This window comes from Vigna umbellata, chromosome 4 (genome assembly GCF_029865625.1).
Source record: "Vigna umbellata cultivar VRB3 chromosome 4, Vumbellata_1.0, whole genome shotgun sequence".
Lineage (NCBI taxonomy): Eukaryota > Viridiplantae > Streptophyta > Magnoliopsida > Fabales > Fabaceae > Vigna > Vigna umbellata.
The window spans coordinates 7,345,251-7,365,760 of NC_142168.1; the positions used below are offsets into that span (position 1 = coordinate 7,345,251).

Genomic DNA, 20,510 nt, shown 5'->3' on the forward strand with positions numbered 1-20,510 from the left:
TGATACTTATTTTTATTAGTTAAATATAAAATAGGTTGTAAAAGAAGTAAAATAAAAAGTGGCGTATCTTTTTTCTATTCTTAATTTTCTATTCTTAATGGCATGACATGCCTACAAGTTGTGAAAAAGTCATAAGGTAATATTATAAGACAAATGACAACTTCATATAACATAACAAAATCTAATGCCATGATAGAATACAATCTCATAATCTTTTCAATCATATCTTCCACTGATTCACATTTCTGAGCCAACCTTTGCATTGTATTTACCCATTAATCACAATTTTTAACTGAAATTTTATTTGTTTTTTGTATAATAAATTTCTTAGAAGCAATAAATAGGACCTAATTATTTCTGTATAGCTAATTTACATTAGAATTAATGTAACAAAACTGCTAAACCCTTTTACAGAAGTCCCTGTAAAATTACCAGCTAAAGCTATAAGACTTAAAATGAAGATTTTCTGCTAAACCAGATGAGCAAATGGCTGCAACCTCCTGCTTCATCTTCTTTGGTCCCGAAACAAAAACTCCAACTCTTGTTCCTTCAACTTCCATTAGCATTCCTGGAAAATGAGAAAAAGAAAACAAAAAATCATTGAATGTTCATTTGATTGATGAATTTCTTGGCCATGTTTAAAATGCATGAATGAAAACTATTTCTGACTAATTTTTTAGAGTTCTAAAACGCATTTTACCTTGAAGTGATAAACAAATGACTTACTTCTCAGATCAGGTCTTACACCAAAATGCACTTTTGTAGCTTGAACAAGGGATTGGTGGGGTAGGCTTTCCACTTCTTTATCTGCGGATGGTGACCCTTCTAAGTTCTGAATCTGCTTTGCTTCTACATCGTTGTGTTTCTTGTTCCAAAGAAAAGCTACACTAGCAGTCATTGTTATGGACACACATATTGCTAGCATGCTGAGGAACGATCCCAAAGATTGTGAAAATATTTTATTAGAATTGTAGTCTACGGGGAAAATGATGTATCGTGTGATGATCCCAATTAGGACAAGGAAAATAATGAACGAGGATGAGATTATAGCACACAGCCAAAGCCAACTGTTAGGACCTAAAATAGCAGATATGGGTGCATCTGTTGCCTTGGGCTTGAACCTTATATCTTGAACGTGGCTTTGAGTTTCCAATACATGCTCCTCCTCTCTTGTGATGTAGGCCTCAATTAGTAGTTGCATGTTAGAAATATCAAAAGGGGTGCCAGAATTTGGAAGGATCAGATCCAGCATTGATAGAGAGGAAGAGTTCTTGAATGCACAGATTAGGACAACTTTTGGGGTTCTGCATCTGAATGCTGTGCTCAAATACAGTAGCTCCCGAACGATGGAGATAAAGGGAGTGATTCCACTCCCTCCACTAACCATCACAAGAGTGTCATAATCATACCTAGTTATATGAGGAAATCAAAACATTTTCGGATATGAAGCCACAAGTGAAAGGGTGGAAATTGCATGTAAATTTTCTTTGGTTCATTAGATGCAGACCTTAGATAATTGGTTGATGCAGGTCCATATGGACCTTCAACAGAGACACTGAGATGATCAATTGCTGAAGGGGTTGAAAGCAGATGGTAGAGCTTCTGGGACCAAGTTCCTTCACCTTTGATGACAACACTCAACACTTCTGGCTCCAAATTACTATTAGAAGTAATGGTAAATGGATGCCATTGTAGCTTGGATATGCTTGGTATATTTATGAACATAATACTTGTGGGGCTATAAGTTAAACCTGCCAAAATCCAAAACATGTCACATAATATCTGATACAAAATATCTTACTAAAATATCGTCATATTTTTTCTAGATCAGTTCACAGCAACAGGTAGTGAATGTATAATGTAAAACAATAGTGACATATATATAGGAGTGTTGTGTAAATTATATATTTATATATACCATGGCTCTTGGAGAAGTTGAGTTGTAGAGTTTGACAAGGCAAAAGACGAGCAGAAATCAAAGGAACTTGGTATCTTGATTGCAGAAACCTTAGGTAGCGATCAACTAAGAAGAGGTAGAAAGCTGGGAGCATGGTGCATGCATAGGAGAAACCAACGTGAAAGATGAAGAAGAGAATGAAGAGGATGTAGAGGTAGTGAGTGTAGAAGAAGACTTCAAAAGCTTTACGCCTAATACGAGGGATTGTTGCAATCCACATCAACAAACCAGCAACCAAAGATACCTCTCCCCCCACATTTGAAATCCCTTTTGTTTTCCATTCCAACATCTGCTTCATAGCTCCAACATAAGAAACAATCATGTCTCCAAAGACAAGACAACAAAATATATCTCAAATTCAACTATGAATCAGAGTCCATGTATAGCTTGCTACTGTGATTTTTTTACACTGTCAATAAAAGTCATGTGATGGTTTCTAAGATACTTATTACAGAAATTTGGTTTATGCTTCATAGACAATAAGCTATAGTTAAATCACAGTTTTACGTTGTTATTACCTGAGATACTTTCTGTTATATATGCAGCTATTGTCGTTTGATTTATAGAAAGAAAGTGTGAACATCAACATTTATATCCTTGAGTGTAGTTAGTGAGAGTGAGCACTCATTTCAATGGATTATTGATTATTTTCAGTGTATTCCCTATTCACTCTTTATCTTCTTCACGTTCCCAAGAAAAAAAAATTGTCTCCGTTTATTGCGTTTATTGCATTGGTGCACTGCTTTTTAGAAGTTTCATGAATACATTAACTTTTCTGGTGATAGTAATAATTTCTTACTGCAACAATTTCCACAGTTTAACTACTATTCAATGAAGAAAACATTAATTATACTTCGTATTTTAAAATTTATAGAATTTTTATTTAACATTTACCACTTGAAAGTAGGAAGGATATGAAGATGAACCTTTGAAAGTTGATGAGTAACTGCCCAATAGATGATGAAAAGAATACCATGAGCTGTGAAAAGGGTCATGGCAATGTGTCCTAGCCAAATATGGTATTTGATGCAACTCTCTGGTGTTAGTCCAACCAGTGGTAGCACTGAGGAACTACGAACAACTGGGAAAAACAAGAATGCCAAACATATGTTCCCAACCAAACCCAATTTCACAGCTGCACTGGCTAGTCTCTTCTCCCAGCTGCAAAAAATGAATATAAAAAGTGAAAAATCTACCACCATGACCACCACCACCAATCGTTTTCATGAATATTAAGAAAGAGAAATCATTAGAAAAATAGTACTAAAAGTCTAAACCTTGATGCAAAGGTTACATGCCCATGTTTTTGAAATGTAAGTGGTTGATAAGAATGTTCTTACACTTTTACACCTTGTTCTGCTGCTGATTTGTGGGTGATTTTGGCAAAGCCATTGTGCAGATAGATTGAAAAGGACCATAAGAGGAGAACTATGAACATAGACAAGAAGGCCAGTTCTGTGGCAGAAACTATGCCAAGAGGGCCTCTCACAAGAACCAAACGCTTCCATATGGATACCTCGTGTTTCTTTCTGCGTCATGGACCAAATTAATAAAGCCAGTTATTCAGAACAAGCTTTTAACAAAATAAAGCTCTTGGCAGAACGAATATGATAAGAAGATCGAAATGGGGGGTTTCAATAATGAGAAAATATTGGACCTTTTTTTCATGTCGGAATCCTTTCCTTTATTGGCTATGTGAACGTAGACACATCCCAAAGCAGCTATGAACAAGATTGGAGAAGTGTAAACCAGAAGATTTGCACCTGCAAAAGAAGATCATTAATTGGACTTTGGATATCTAATATAAACATGAACTGAATTTGCTCCTATATATATATATATATATATAGCTGAATCAGAAGGAGACCTTGTGTATCTAAAACAGATTCAGTCTTTGCTCGAAGGCGATGCTTCCATTTTTGCTGGTAAGTGTTTGTAGGAGTCATTATCCATACGAAAATCCATCCCAGAAACACAACCAGCACCAACCACCTTATGACAGATTGAACCCTGCCATATTTTTCTTCAGAAATCGACTTTTTCTCCACTTCTACATTCATCTTTGGTTTCTCTTTCCCTTGTCTCCTTCTGCCTTATACTCTACACAAGAGAGAATGGTGACACAGTTTGCAGAGAGAAAAAAAAATCTGATATTTGTGTGACTGTATATATATATATATATACATACGAGTGGCAATTACTTACGTCTGGTGGTGAAAACTAAAGCGATTTACAAGACCAATTGACGATGGATTCGAATAGAACAATAATCTCTTTAATTATGTAAAAATATAACACTGCATATATATTCTTACTGTTGATAACTTCACTTAACAACAGCATTTAGTTTTAAATAGCGAGGTAGTGTGTTGTGTTCATTTCTGGTGAGTGTTGAGAATTCGATGCTGAGTCTAAGTAGGAATAATCAGAGATAACTTGGGATCACTTTAACTAAAAATTTTGCGGTTAATAACTAAGAAGAACAACCTTCGTAGGCTCGTGCCTGAAACAACTTCATGTTGGTCTGCGCGTGTTTCGAGTGTGTGGGCGTGTGTGGAATTTTGTGTGCACAAGAAACAAGAGAAGCAAATATTAATGAATCATTTCTTAAAACAACGAAAACCAAATTTTGAGATAACTGTTTTACACTGTTGTATGAAAAAAGAAATGTTAACTTTTTATACTATTCTTCACCCTTCAATCTCCTACGTCATTTGCATATCTGATAAAACATATACACTCATACAAAAACAAAAAGGAAAGAAGTGAAAAAAAATAAAATTAGTGCAGTTAAACATTTTCATAAGGACACTGAGCGCAGAAGAAAGAAAAATAGTAGGATGAAATAGAAAGAAAGAAGGATGATGTTTATGATATGATGAGGCAGATAAGAAAATGATGAACACCACATTTTGTTAGCTAGTCATTTGTATGGGATTAAAATATTGAATATAGGACTTAATTTTCATATAGATATTCCTTGAACACAGTATTGATCATCGAAAGAATTTCAAAACAACACGAAAATTAAGATTTTTCAGAAAATAGATTTCTATTTAAAGAGTACATAAATCCATCAATTTAAAATTATTAATATTAAGAAATAGATTTTAAATTTAATTCAATTTTACCAACACCTAATTATATATTATAAATTAATTTTATTTTTAAATTGACGTTTCCAACGAAATTAACAGCGATAAAAAAACATATTAGGAATTAAAATTTATAGCCTCTGAAAGAGATAAGTAGGTATATAAATGGAAATGCAGAGAGTGCAGAAAATTGAAAATTGTATGTTTAAGTATTTAATGGCGGTAGCAGGTTGTGTTCTGGGTCGGTCTGCAGTTCTTTAAGCATTATGCATTCAAATTTGACCCAAGCATTATTTTACTAATTAAAATAATAAATTTGATTATACGTAATAAATTAAAAAATATAAAATTATTAGCTGTTTAAAATTTCTTTTACATTTTTCTATTAATCGCAAATTGATCAGTGATGACATGAAATAATAGAGATAAAAAATTCCATTTTTAGTTACTTTTACAAATATAAAATCAAACCGTAAAAGTAAAACTAAACTTTAAAACTAGCTTAAACTTATTGTATATTGTTAAGATATTATTACAAGTGAAAACAAATATAAGAATATAATAATACACTATAATAAATATTTTAAAAATCAATTATATAGAAGAGTTTATGAAATGGAAAGGAAATATTAGTTAAATTAATTTCAGATATTTCTCGGTATATTTTTGTTTTGGGAGGAGTGGGAGAGATGGGATTTGATTTTCCTTTTTAAGTAAAAACCAAGAATAGCACTTTTCTTGGGGAACTGTGTTTAGCTATTTTCAATTTATTCTATCAATTCATTATTATATCACAATCTGAATGTATTGTATCATTATTTATTTCAATGTCTTTACCCTTTAGTTACGAGTAAAGATTGCATTTTCTTAACCCAAAACGTCGTTTTCCTAAAAAAATTTGAAAATGTTGTTTCCTGTTTATTTTATCATGCATTTTTTTACTAACCTTCCACAATTAATAATAGTATTTATTGAATTTTTAATGTCAACCAACACTACAAAAATGAATTTTAATATAAATTATTTTCAATATTCTATATAAGATAAAGATTCCATGTAAATGTAGAAAATGAAAGAATTTATACGTCTACTGATGTAAAAAGAATGATCATATAATATCAATTAGACTTTTGTCATTGAAATTGTACTAAATTTAATTTTATATGATTCTACTTCTAGATTGATTAAAACTTGAAATGATGTAATATATAATATTGGTTCCTCCGCACGTCCATAATTTGAAAATATTGAAGTTGCATCCAATGATTAGAACAAAAATCAAATAAATGTTACCTATTATCCATACAATAAGAATACTTTGACACATTTTAGGTTTTAAAATTCATTTTACATAGATAGTGTGGGGTTCATTTTTCTTTAATTTTTAGATCATCATAGTGCATAATTTTAAAATTTAATGATACTTGATGTATCAAATGAATGTACTTATCACGTTTACTTGTCGCTACTCATTATCCAATGTTTCATGTAGTTAGAGGTTATGCAAGTATGTTTTTAAAACATAAAATAAAATTGAGTGGACTAGATACTAGTTTTAAGTGTGAGTGAGGGATTTATTTACAAAGAATAAATGAAATTGATTATGTATTATTTATAAATTTCTATAGATTTATTGATAAATGTTAATCTCCTTGATATTTATTTTGTGAAGCTTGTACAAATGATTAAGTAGGGACTTTTTAAAATATAACAACTTGTAATGTTGATCTTTCTAAGTCTTGACATAGATCCAATAAAAACAATAAAAAAGTGATCTTTGTTATGAAAATTATAAGACGAATTAATATTAAAGACAAAATTAAAAAAGAATTTTAAATGTTATTTTATTATATATTGTACTTGATCATATTAATCTTGTCTATAATTCATCAGTCAATAACAGAAAAAAATGGACTATCCATAGTAGAAAACTAGTTAAAAATCTTGATTCAGTTCATAAATTTTTCTTTTCAATTTAGTTTTTTAAATATTTGATATATATATATATATATATATATATATATATATATATATATATATAATCATGTTTTTATTTTTTTATTGATTAATCAATGTCTTTAATTATATAAATTAAAATAAGTATTACTTTTACAAATTAAATTACTATTTTATTAGTAAAATACATAATACCTTCATCTTTCAAGTAATACAATAAAAAAAACTAATTTTTTAAATTATTATTTTATTTTAATTTTTATTAAAAAAATAGGTTTGTTGTGAGTTTGAAAGATTAGATGGAATGGGTCAAAGTAGACTAGCGAGTTGAAAACTTCAACCAATACACAAAAGTTTGGTATACAAATATATGAGTTAAAGTCCACTTTACTATTCCTAATCATGTGATTAGAAGTGATAAAGTGGACTTAATCCATCTTTAGAGAAACAAAGATGATATTGAAATTATGTAGAAAAGAACCTAAAGGAGATAATCAATTTTGTGTTAAAAAAGGTAAAAAACATTTCAATTCTTACCTTAATCATGATAATATATATGTTGTAGAAAGTTCTTCATGAGGTAGATAAGAAAATGGAAACCAAGATTAAAGTTGATCATATCTACTAAAAAATGGTGATTAAGACGTTAAAATATCCACATTTAAATATAGTAGTTTATATTGGTAATAAAAATATATATTTTTTGTGAGCCATAAAATTGGTTAAATGTCTTATCAATAAAACAATCACACCACAAAATTATGAAATTGTGGTATGATTATGACAATTTCCAAAACTTTATTTTTCATATTCGCATATAATTTTGGAAGAAGCTTTTAAGGTTTATAATTTTAAAAAACTCATGCATGAAGATTATTGACCAACTTATATTGATCAATCCTCAATTGCATATTCAAATAACTTCACATTATTAATTAATGTTGTTAGAATAATTAAACTCATGTGCACATAGTGTATGTGTGAGTTGGTTAATAAGTGGAGTCTAAGTTGTGTCTATTGTATTTCTTTGTCATTATTAGCTATTAAGCCCTATAAATACATAATTAATAAGAGGAGTTAATTAAGCTCCTCTAAGACTTCAATATAATTTATCTCTTTATTGTTTTAAGTTGGTACCATAGTAGGTTGACCCTCTTCTATTAGTTTGTCATCTATAGTGCATTTTCCATCGCCATGTCCGTTGTGGGCCATTGTCGTAGTTTTCATTGGCGACCACTGAATCGAGGCCACCTTTTCAAGCGGCAACCAACATTGACGGAATCAGAGGAAGAAGCCTCCCCACACGTTGTCACATATGTTGATTACAGACATTGTCTCGAGTTGCATGAAGCTCATGCGTCACCTTCCAATCACCGGATCTTCTCCAAACGACCACTGTTGGACTTGCCGAAGCATTCCCAGTACGTTCCTTCCACTTTTGTCGTGTTTCGAGAATTTTTAATGGACTCTTATTTCGAGATTCTCTCCTTGTGGTTTAAGTGTTTTTCTATCGAACCCAATTTTTGTCTTTAAAGTTATTATTTTGTCTTCAAAATTTATTTTCAAAATGTCTAATGTTGGAGAGGCTTTAGATGAAATAAAGAAGATATTTGAAAAATACTATACAATGATGATTCTTCATGCTCTACATCTACCATCTCAAAGACCAATTGTTTATCAGTCATTAGGTTCCTTCCTTGAAAAGCTTGATCACAGGTCTCCTTCGAGTTAAGCCTCAAAGCAAGGAAGTTCATGAACATGTGGAACCATCTGCTACGGTTGCCATACTAGGAAGAGGACGAAATACTAGAGGAGGAAGTGGAGGTTGGGATGAACTCAATGCACATATTGTAAAAAGATGGGCTATACCCAATTGCATGATTTTCCTATTAAGGTCGGCCATGTCTCTAAGGCAGAAACTACCAACTCCAAGTTCATTGATGAAGAATATCAAGAGTTTATAAGGTTAAAATCTAATAGCTTCGCACAAACATCTGAAACTCCAAGTATATCAACAACTTTCATATCCCAATCATGGAAAGTTAAAATTCATGGATAATTGACTCAGGTGCTTCTAATCACATGTCTAGTAATACCTTTTTGTTCTCATCTTTTTCTTTTAAAATAAAAAAATAACATTTCATAACTATGGCAAATGGTTCTAAAATTTCCTCAAAAGGAGCTGGTCAAGTTTCCATTTTCCTTCCTTAAATCTTAAATTCATTCCTTTTGTTCCTAATTTTCCTTTCAATTTGATTTCATTAAGCCAACTAACCAAAAGATGAATTGTTCAATAACCTTTGATAACAAGTCATTTGTTATACAAGAACATGGTTCAGGGAGGCGAATTAGAGAAGAATATCAAGTTGGGACTATATCATTTTGGATCTAGTAAGCATGTATTATGTATTACATCTTCTAGTCTTAAATTGTTACTTGAATGGTTAGGTCATCATCATTTTTCAAAACTAAGAAAAAAGGTTCTTTAGCTTATTAGTATTCAAATCTTAGAATGTAAGTCCTGTTAACTCGAAAAACATGTTAGATTTATCTTTCTTAAAAGGTTTAAATCCAGGTGTAAGTCTAGTTTTTCTATTATCCATTCTTATATTTGGAGACCTAGTCGTGTCTCATCTTTTGGTCTCAAGTATTTTGTTGCATTCCTTGATGAATATTTGAGATGTACTTAGGTTTATCGTATGAAAGACTGTTTTGAATTATTGCCTATCTTCACACCCTTTATGAATGAAATTAAGAATCAATTCGCTCAAGTAATTAAAATATTAAGGAGTGATAATCCCAAAGAGTATTTCTCATCCAATTTTTCTGTAGTCTTGATTTCGCATGGTATATTACATTAGTCCACTTGTCCATACATGTCATAATAAAATGGTATAGTAGAAAGAAAAAATAAACACTTAGTTGAGATTGCTCATACCTTACTACTTGGTGCAAATATTCTTGTTCATCATCGGGGGCTGTCATCCTAACTACATATTTTCTTATTAACCAAATGTTATCCTTCTCTCTCAATAATAAGGTTCCCTTTTCCATTCTTTTTCCAAATGACCCTCTCTTTTACTCGTGTATTTGGTTGTATATATTTTATTCATGACATGTCTCCTTGGTTAGATAAATTGTTTGTTTGTGCTATCAAGTAGGTCAGAAGTTTAAGAGTATTCTCGTTACTATAATTGATAATCAATTATTCCAAGTGATAATTGATTATTACTGAGCCTTTTCCAAAATTACTTTTTGCTATGATAATCGATTATCCCAAGTGGTAATCGATTATCAACTAGTCATTTTCCAATTCTGAAATAATGCTTCTTTTTAGTCTCTCTAAGTTGTTGTGCATCTTTTTATACTAAGTCTAATATACAACTACAAAATGACTTATGGCAAAAACTTTAAATTAATCAATAACTTGAGCAACATATTCTTCTAATCTTGAAACCCAAAGTTAGTTTAATCATCAAAACGTCCTTGACTTCAGTTCTTCCTTTGTTGCTAACACTATAAAATCCAGACCATGAAGTTGTATTACAATAATCAAATTGTTTTCCACATTGAATCAAATCTAGTGTTTCACAAGAAAACAAAACACATAGAAATTGATTGTCATTTTGTTCAAGAAAAATAATGACAAAAGAAATATGCATTAAGTTTATTGGATCAAATGACCAACTAGTAGATGTATTGACCAAATCCTTCAAAGCACTTCACATTGAGTTTATTTATTCGAAACTTGGTACACATATTTTATATATATCAACTTAAGGAAAATTATTCAAATAATTAAACTCATGACCACAGTTTGTGTGAGTTGATTAATTAATGCAGTCTAAAATATATGTGTATTATATTTATTTGCCATGATTAACTATTAATCCCTATAAATATATAATTAAGAAGAGGAGTTAACTAAGCTCTTCTAGAACTTCATTATAAATTCTCTTTATTATTATTTTTAGTAATTTATTCTAATTAATTATCATGTTTAGTAATATTTGCAAAAAGAAATTATGTCTTTCATTCAAATTATAATTACAATTTAATTATTATTTATTATTTCAATTACTATTTTAAAAAAATACAATTTCTATATTATAAAACAATTTTATTATTTAAATTACTATTTAAAAAAAATACAATTTCTATATATTTTTTTTAATATCAAACAATTTTAAATTTTTAACTTAATATTGACACAACTTTTAATAATACATTTAAAACTCTAAACATTATTTATACGATATTTTCAAAATTATAACTCTAAAAGAAATATTTTTAAAATTTTTATTAATTACTTTTATGATGTTAAAGATATAATTTATATTATTTTATGTCATAAAAGTCCCTTGTCACATTTTAACAAAGTGTTTCATATTGAATGGAATGAAGCAACAACATGAATGCATAGTTATGACAATAAACGGTTACACATTGATTCAAGCTCTTCTTATATTTTATTAGCACATATTTTTATGTAAAAAATCTCTAGCACAAGTAAGGAATCTCACCATCAATAATATTTTGACAACAATCCCTCATTTAATGTGGATTGAATTTAGTGTGTCAATTATGATATATTTGATTGCTTCAAGAAGGCACACAGATTAAGATATTTGTCATTCAATAATATATAAATTGAATAACTTTTTGAGAATAAAATTAGTGTGTCACATCTATTTAGATGGCAATTTTACTCGCGGACACGGGTACTTACGGGTAAAATTCACGACGGGTATCTACAGATATTTACTATCTATAAATAACAGGTAACGGATATTTTAATATCTGTTTCTAAACGGGTCGGATACGGGTAGTATACTGTCCGCCCCGCGGATATCCGTTACCCGCAAAAAATTAAAAAATAAATAATTTATATATTTTTGAATTAAATTTAATTAAAAATAAAAGAAAATAAAATTATATTTTATTAGTTTAAATTTAATTAAAATTAAATTTTAATTTAAATTTAATTTATATTATATATATATATATATATATATATTTGTATTTTTATTTAAATTTTATTTTTAAATGTATTAAATATATTTTTTTAATTTTTTGCGGGTATCCGTGGGTACCGCGAGTTTTAAAATATCCGCAGATATTTTTTAAACGGGTACCCGATGAATAACGGATCGAATAGCGGGTACGATTTTATCCGGCGAGTCAGGTTGCGGGTAGGCACTGCTTGTGCCCGCCGTTGTCATCCCTACATCCATCCTTCTCTTAATCAAAGAAATTCACCCTTTTGTCTGTAATGTGTTCTTCATACATCACAGAAAATAAAGGATAACCACATTCAATGTTTTTCTCCTAAACTCTTTAAGATTTCATATGATTGCATCTTCTTTAATTTGAAAATATATATATATATATATATATATATATATATATATATATATATATATATATATATATATATATATATATATATATATATACATTATTTTGTACTTGTATTACCGTCAGACTAAAATTAGATATCTTATTATGAAATATAATTTGGGCAAACTCATAATTTAATTTAATAGAAAAAAAATCAATTGAACATTTCCACTTTTTTATAAATTCAATATAACTCAAGAACCCGTCCTTCATTAGATTAAGTTATATCAATTAAGTCACAAATTTTAATTTCGTTTTACTACACAATTATAATTCCAAAATATTTTTATAATTTTTTAGATTTTTTTTAAAAATAAACTATAATATTTAATATTGAAAAAAAAAACATTTAATTTATAAAAAACTAAAAGTATTTCAATAATAATTATATTAATCTTATTATTATTTAATAATTTTGATGAAATTAAATTAAATGTCTAATTTAACAAAAATTTATCACTTAACAAATTACTATGAGTTTGATCCAATCTTTAAAAGAAAAATCTAAACTAATATGCTTGAGTTGTTTTAAATTAAATTGAATATTGGAAGAACTAAGATTAGAATCCATGAATTAATCCGACCTAACATAATCTCTTATGAGCCACTATAGATTCAAGATAGATTGAATTAAAAAAAATTATAAATTTTTACACGAACCAAAAATGAATTCAACTCATTAAAAACTCAATTTTCCAACCCGTCTATAAATTTTAAATATTAAATTTATTAATAAAAATAAAAACCATATTAATAAAAATAAAAACCATAGATGCTCTCGTATTTCTAACCGTATTTTTGTGATTTTAAAGTATATTTAAAATTTAACATCATTTTGAATTATATTTGATTTGAAATGAACTTATTATATTTCAATTAAAAAAAATTATAATGTGAAAATAAATTATAATTAGGCAAGCCCCCACAAACCTTTGTTGGTAGACCTTACTAGGTTCAAATTGAGTTGAATTGAAGTGATTCACTAACTAAGTGATAATCCGTGAGTTGAATTGAAGTGATTCACTAACTAAGTGATAATCCGTAATAGATTAAATCGAATAATCCGTTTTAACAACTCTATCTAAAGATAATATCTCATTCCCTTCCTTTCCATCCCCAAATCGCTGTACATAGAACTTATTAGATTTTAATCCACCATTCTTCACCCCAAAATTCAAAGCTTTAATTGAACTTCTTTGGTTCTATGAGTTAGGTAAAAAACCCTCTTTCATACTCACAAACCTTTTGCATTAATTTCAAATATTTTAAACTGTGATTCGGATGTTTCATTTTTAATGCTTGAAAAAGATAAGAGTTCAAATGGGAATTCAAGTGTAGTGTGAAGTCAGAAATCCAAGAATTTGTGAACTGTTAGAGATAAATGCGTAACCAATTATCCAAATGAGCAAGAAGATCAATTTTCTAAATAAATACTCAGAATTGCAGAAAATGAGCAAAACAAACATGCTCATGGAATAAGAAATGTGCTTCATGATTCGTTTAAGCAATACTCAGTGCAAGTATAAACCGAAACAGGTAATTTGGTGTATCAGTATAAATTCATATAACCACTCAATATGATAGCTACATAACTGTTTCCTTAAGTTCAAACAATTAAAGATAAAAGCTACAACATTACATGATAGAGCAAAATGAACAATGACGAGAAAACAAAGTGGCAAAAGGAATGCCTTCATATTATGATATAAACAATTAAGGCAACACAGATACAATACAACAACCTCTAAAAACTCTGTATAAGTCAGACTTACAATCATTCTTTTCTCGAGAAAGCTACCTATTATGGCTAGATTTGCCGACAAATTTTACACATAACTTGTTCACTTTCTGACTAAATATTGCCAATTTTTTCATCTTATCTTCTGATATAACTAATTCTTAACACTATAATCTGATGAATTCGAAGCCAACCTTGACCACGACACAGATTCCCTTGACCCAAGCAACTTCCTACGAATCACTATGGACAAGCTCAACACAATGCAAACAGCAGCCACCAGAGTAAACAGCATACCTGTATTATTCCCCGTCGACCAGCTCTTCATAACAAAATCAGCACAAACCTCTCCATCAAGACTACTGAAAGAATTGTTCAATTTCATGACCTCAACTGCATTCAGTATACCATCAACGACATACGCCATGCTTCTCTGCGAGGGACCTACACCAACACTCAAAGCTCCCTCTCCTCCATCAACCACAAAGTCAGCGTAAAACGGTGAAGCCAGCGAGTTTGTAATATAGGAGAGATCCAAATCTTCATAAGCCACATGCCCATTCACATACACATTGAAATAAAGCAAACCGAGCGAAATGCTAGCAATATCACAGAAATGCAACCGAACCAAGTACTTGTACCCTCCAACAACAGGAAACACCCAAGTCATATTAACACTAGGAACAGAATCATTCTTACTCCTGATCAACCTAGCACTGTTATAGACATTATCGGGCCCAACCTCACGACTAGCCCCACCAACACGGTACTTGATCCTACCACCAAAGTAATACTTCTCAGACCCAACACTTGTCTTGAAAAATCCATCATCAGGAATCCAAGTTCTCCAAAGGGAATCGTTAAAAGGGGTAACTTTAACACCCCCAACAGTGACCCTGTACACAACCTCAAGAGACTGTTTGTTTAAACCCTCAAATTTCTCTACTTTTGATGGGCTCAAATACTGTGCCGTTTCAGGGACAAGGTCCTTGGGAGCAGAAATCACCTCAATGGCGTTCACAAACGCCAATTTCGAATCTTTATTGGGAACAAACACGACCACGAGGCTATCCGCATCGACCCATATTAGATACTCCACGATTCTAGGGTTTCTTGAACCACTGGCCAAACGGGTAAAGTTGCTCAAAACGACACGGCCGTTGACCAAGACATGAAATTGAGCTCGACCCAGATCTATGTTGGAGGAGTTGAAGGGGTGGAAATGGAGGCGCACGATGTGGGTGCCTTTGTCGGTGACGGGGAAGGAGTACCTGGCGGGGCTAGTGAAAACCCTAGCGGTGTGGTAGATTGGGAGTAAGTCGGGTAGGGGGTTATAGTTTCGGAGTGAAACGGCACGGGGTAAGGGAGAGCGGTGGTCGACAAGATCGCCAGCGAAGGGGCGGTGGTCGACGAGGGTGGAGGGAGCGGCAGAACCGCAGTTGATGAGGTAGTTGTCAGGGGGAGAGAAGAGGTGGGAGAGGCTGGGGAAAGGAAGGAGAAGGAGGAAGAGGAAAGAGAAGAGGGTGGAAGGCATGTTGTGATGTGGTAGAGGGAATTAGATGGTGAAATTTGGGTGGGAAGAGGAAGAAGAAGAGAAGAAGAAGAAGAGAAGAAGAAGACTGAGTCAGAGAACGTGGAACGGACCCACACGCTCTCACAACCTGGTAACTCACTGTCTTGACTCGTTCTTTCGTCGTGTATTTAATTTTTTAAGGTTTGATTTTGTTTAGAATGTTTTCTTCTTTTTATATTTTTATAATATAAATGATGTATAGTCACGAAGATTTTTGTTTACGGACACATATTGTGTCAAGAACTATGAACTAATGAGTCAATAATTACACAGTTTTTTCAATTCTGTAAAAGTGTATATAATTTTTTAGTTAATTTTTAAAAATATTAAAGTTAAAATTTAATATTATAAAATAAAATTTGACTTTCGGTCGTTAAGTATAGAGTTAGGTTTAATGTCTCAATAGATTTCTATTTTTGTTCAGAATTTGAAATAGGTTCATTTATTTTTTGGCGTCTTTATTTTTGTTAATTTGATGCAAATAAATTATTTCCGTCAATTTCATCAAAAGGGGTTAATGAATGTGTGACGTGGCCTTACACGTATCAATACTGTCGTCAGGCCACGTCACACATTCATTAACGCAAATTGACGGAAAGGATTTATTTGCATCAAATTAACAAAAATAAGGACCCAAGACTATCAATACTGTCCTCAGGTCACGTCACACATGCATCAAATTAACAAAAATAAGAACCCAATTGAGACGCCAAAAAATAAAGGGACCTATTTCAAATTCTGAACAAAAATAGGGACCTATTGAGACATTAAACCTACATAGTTATTATTACAAAAGATATTGAGTTTATATGTTATTTTAGACACATTTTTCATTATAACATTATTAATTGATTTCAATAAAAGTTTATGTAATTATTATATTTATTCAAGAAACAGCTCACTTGTATATAAAAACAACTCATTTTATGGTTAATGTTTCTAAAATAAGGATAAACTTCGGAACATGTGTTAAAAAAAGTTTTCAGTTTAAAAGGATGTAAAAATAAAAAGAAGTTAAATAATTTTTGTAAGATGCAAAACATATCAACATGCTGTAGTTTACAGGTTCATGTACAAAACAAATTTTCAAAAAATGTTGGTGTCACAAATTATGTGTGAAGAATTAAAAAAAAATTGAAACATAGATATCTTTTTGTTATCCCAAAGGATATTTATAATTTGTCCATTAAGATTCATTGAATTGTTTTGATTGGTACAAAAACTTTTGAGATGTTGGTAATCTTTGATACCACATACATGATTGATGCATGTGACATGTCCTTTTATGGTTTTATTGGATTGAAAACCAGATAATAAGTATATTAGTTGAATGTGTAATTCTTCATAATGAAACTAGTAATGTCTTTTTCATGGTTAATGGAATATTTTTTAGTATGTAATTTTTTTAATTATCCAAACGAAAAAGATAATTAAAATTTTAATTTCCTAACATTACAAATTAATTTTTTTTTCTCATTTCAAATCCTTATGTTTTAGTTCATCTTAGACAATTTTGATTAACAAATATTCACACAGGACAAAAGTTATTCTTTAATCACATCGTACAAATCTAATGTAAATTACAATAATTTTACATCATCATAAGAACCCCACCCAAATAAACACCAATTTACACACTATGAAGTTCTCAAAATTATTTGAAAATCACAGATAAGAAAAAAGAAAAATGAAGAACACGATTAAGAATATTATTAGCTTAATCCTATTAACCATTAATTAGCAAATTCATCTTTTCTGCATTCTCCCACTTCAATCACCATACTTCCTTCCTCCTCTGTTGGTCGAAACCTGCAACAATTTCTCCTCGGAGACTGCTCAAACAACAACACAAACCAAAAACCCTTTTAAGTAAGCAAATTCTCCGTTTCATTCATCAATATAAGGTGAAACTTGAGAAAAGAAAGAACATACCTTGTCCCACAAATGCGAATCGAGTTTCTTATAAACCCTAATCATTGAGATTTGGGTCGGATCTGGCATTTTCCACCTGCAATCCGGGTTGGGCTGGACCCGAACATAGTCACTGACAGTCTCATCAGCAACCCCATCGTAGATGGCATTATCCAAGTAGAAAACAAAAGGTTTCAGGCAAGCATTCCGGCTGAAAGGGCGCGTGTTGAATGGAAATCCGGTATAATCCGCCCGCCGGATCCAATTCAGAAAGGTTCTGCCCGGCATCTCCATGTCCCGGGCCAAGAAAATGCCCCGGAATATTTGAACCGCATAACCCCATGAAACGGAAACGGTCCAGTGCCGGGCTCTGTCGTAGCATATGGATTGCTGCATGAGCCCATACGAGTCCAGTCTCATGGGCCCAATAAGCTTCTGTAGGGCCTCCACACGGTTCACGTTCGGGAATATGGGCTCAACCACGTCCAAGTGATGCATCGAAACTAAAGCTGTAACGGGATGTGCTGCTAAGAGCCCAAACACGCTGCCATATACATCAAACTGAAAACAATATGCAAAATACACTTTTATATTGTATAAAAATAAAAAATATTAAAGTGTTTTACGAAGAGTTTTTGAGTGTGAGAGAAAATTATGTGACAATGTGGCAGCCATGATGCATGCATGTGATTATGTGGCATCACGTAATTTTCTTTATGAGTTATGATAGGACACGTGTGCAGAGCAAGAGTGATAAAATCAGCCACGTGCATCACACGTGGAGGCAACGCATGCATTGGATGTTCTTAAAAGCTGGTGTTGAACGTATACAGGAAAATTAACAGTCAAAAAATAAATGAGAAAGGAAAAGGTAGAGGAAGCAACAACATTTCGTAATTGCTTTTTTGGATCGTGGGAGATGAAAATGACACTAACAGTGCTGATTTTGGTTTTGTTTGGTAGAGAAAATCCTGCACCATTTCCTAGGCATCTTAAACAACAATCAAAACTTAACCTCAAATATTGTATTTAGTGTATGCCACCTTAAAGAACAATTAATGTTGTTGTCTTTTTCTGTTTTATGGCCTTATTGTTGTATTATTGAATCCAGGCACGATATTGTCCATTAAATTAATGATGATAATCATCCTTCTCATCTGTCTATTTTGTTTGGGAGCTGAACTGCATCTCAGTCATATACTACTGACAAACTTCATGCAGCAAAGGACCTACTTGATTAATGCTAAAACAGTAACAGTAAATGCAAGTTTTGTTTTATAACTACAGAATGCATGATATTGGAGTGAAGAAGAGAATTACTAATTAACCTGGTGAAAGCCAATTTCCTTGGTGAGAGGGACACCAAGCTCTGCCATACAAGCCTGGATCCTATCATCTGAGCCGAACAATGCAGGGTATCTCTGGAGGCACTGGTCCTGCATTCTCTCCAATGCCACAGCCAAAGGGTAACTTATGGCAAAACCTCCACCCCCATAAGCCATGTTATAGGAAAAATGAATGTTCTGCAAGTGGCTCTCTGAATTGGCCCCTATGTAATAGAACTGCTTGTGATCATACTTCTGCAACACCTTCACCAAATTCTCAGTCACAAAGAAAGTGTCATCATCTCCCATCACGAACCACCTCACATTCTCCATCCCAAGCCTCACTGTCTCCGACACAATTCGAGATATACGAACCCCCAGCTCCTCACGTGGATTCTTCACCTTCAACTTTGAGACATCACTCGATATTCTCAATGTTGGTAAGAGGGTCTCATCACCAGGTTCACTTTTCACTTCTTGGTCTAGCCACACTATTCCCCTTGTCTCGTTTGGCCTCCACCATAGCTTTATGTACTCTTTTCTTTGCCTCCAGAGCCTGGAAGACGCTGCTATGCCAAACACTATGTGTGAAATGTTGGTTTTCTCAGAGGGTTTTGCTGTGTGCTGAGGTTGTGGAGGAGCGGTGGTGCTGTTGGAAACGTGTGTGGTTGTGGAAAGAGGGTAAGGCTTTTTTGGAGGACAATCGTGTGAATGAGTGATGAATCCGAGGGAGTAAAAGAGGTAGGAGATGGAAACCAAGAGGAAGAAGGAGGTGATTAGTTTTGCTATGGTCCATGCAGAGTGGAGGTAGTGTTCTTGATCCTTGAGGTTTCTTTTCATGGTGGACATGAATCAATGGTTTCAAGGTTTGTAGTTGATTTTCACACCAAAATAATGAAACAGCAAAATGTGCAAAGAAGAGGCAGAAAGAGTGAAAAAAGAGAGTTAGCAGAAGAGAACAAAAGGAACCTCTTCTGGGCCCCTTATTATGCAGATCTATCTCTGCATAATTCCTGTGGAGTTCATATAAGTCTCATCAATTCTTAGTATATGTTTAAGGTTTAATTATCCTTTTAGTGGTTATGATTCTGATAACAGTTTAAGTTAGCTGAAATTTTGAGAAGTAAAATCTTTTATATCTGGTAACAAAGTTGAGAATGGGTTATACTTTTCAATTTCTGGACAAACATTAGTGATATAATTTACAAGCAAAACCCATATTCTATTGTATATGAAAAAAATATATATTAATATTTTTATTTTCCTTTTCCTTGTCACATGACATGACACTTTCCATTTCATGTTCACTTCTTTTCCTTATGACAGGTTAGATTTTTTTCATTTATGAACAGGAAAACATTTTTGTAATTTACAATCAAATGACTACATCTGGTTAAATTTGAAATAATTATTGATAATTTTTTTATTTTCTTTCATCACATTATACGCTTTATTCCATACTTTCTAGCGTTTTCTTTATGACAAGGTTGGTTACAAGAAATTAGTATTTCAGTAACATTATATACAATGCATATTTACTTTTAAGTAAATGAAA

The 20,510-nt window shown here is 31.8% G+C and overlaps 3 protein-coding genes across 4 annotated transcripts; all 3 read right to left on the reverse strand.

The window, feature by feature from the left end:
* Positions 1–323: 323 nt before the first annotated feature.
* On the reverse strand, positions 324–4,371 carry LOC124846532 (ferric reduction oxidase 2-like). Of its 2 annotated transcripts, none has more exons than XM_088113603.1 (9): positions 4,163–4,371; positions 3,825–4,057; positions 3,615–3,720; positions 3,298–3,486; positions 2,884–3,118; positions 1,919–2,246; positions 1,508–1,751; positions 727–1,409; positions 324–568 (listed from the first exon to the last, which is right to left on the reverse strand). In XM_088113603.1, exons 2-9 carry the CDS (start codon positions 4,015–4,017, stop codon positions 429–431), a joined length of 2,118 nt encoding a protein of 705 aa, XP_087969729.1. In that variant the 5' UTR covers positions 4,018–4,057; positions 4,163–4,371; the 3' UTR covers positions 324–428. The 2 variants fall into 2 exon arrangements, with proteins under 2 accessions (XP_087969729.1, XP_087969730.1); XM_088113604.1 differs by having other exon boundaries at positions 701–1,409.
* Positions 4,372–14,073: 9,702 nt separating this feature from the next.
* On the reverse strand, positions 14,074–15,824 carry LOC124821922 (receptor-like kinase). The gene has a single exon (XM_088113167.1). It carries the CDS (start codon positions 15,678–15,680, stop codon positions 14,301–14,303), a length of 1,380 nt encoding a protein of 459 aa, XP_087969293.1. The 5' UTR covers positions 15,681–15,824; the 3' UTR covers positions 14,074–14,300.
* A 1,422-nt stretch (positions 15,825–17,246) lies between these two features.
* On the reverse strand, positions 17,247–20,160 carry LOC124821921 (uncharacterized). Its single transcript, XM_047293864.2, has 3 exons — positions 18,959–20,160; positions 17,652–18,191; positions 17,247–17,551 (listed from the first exon to the last, which is right to left on the reverse strand). The coding sequence occupies exons 1-3, from the start codon at positions 19,802–19,804 to the stop codon at positions 17,453–17,455; spliced, it is 1,485 nt and encodes a 494-aa protein (XP_047149820.2). The 5' UTR covers positions 19,805–20,160; the 3' UTR covers positions 17,247–17,452.
* Positions 20,161–20,510: the final 350 nt, after the last annotated feature.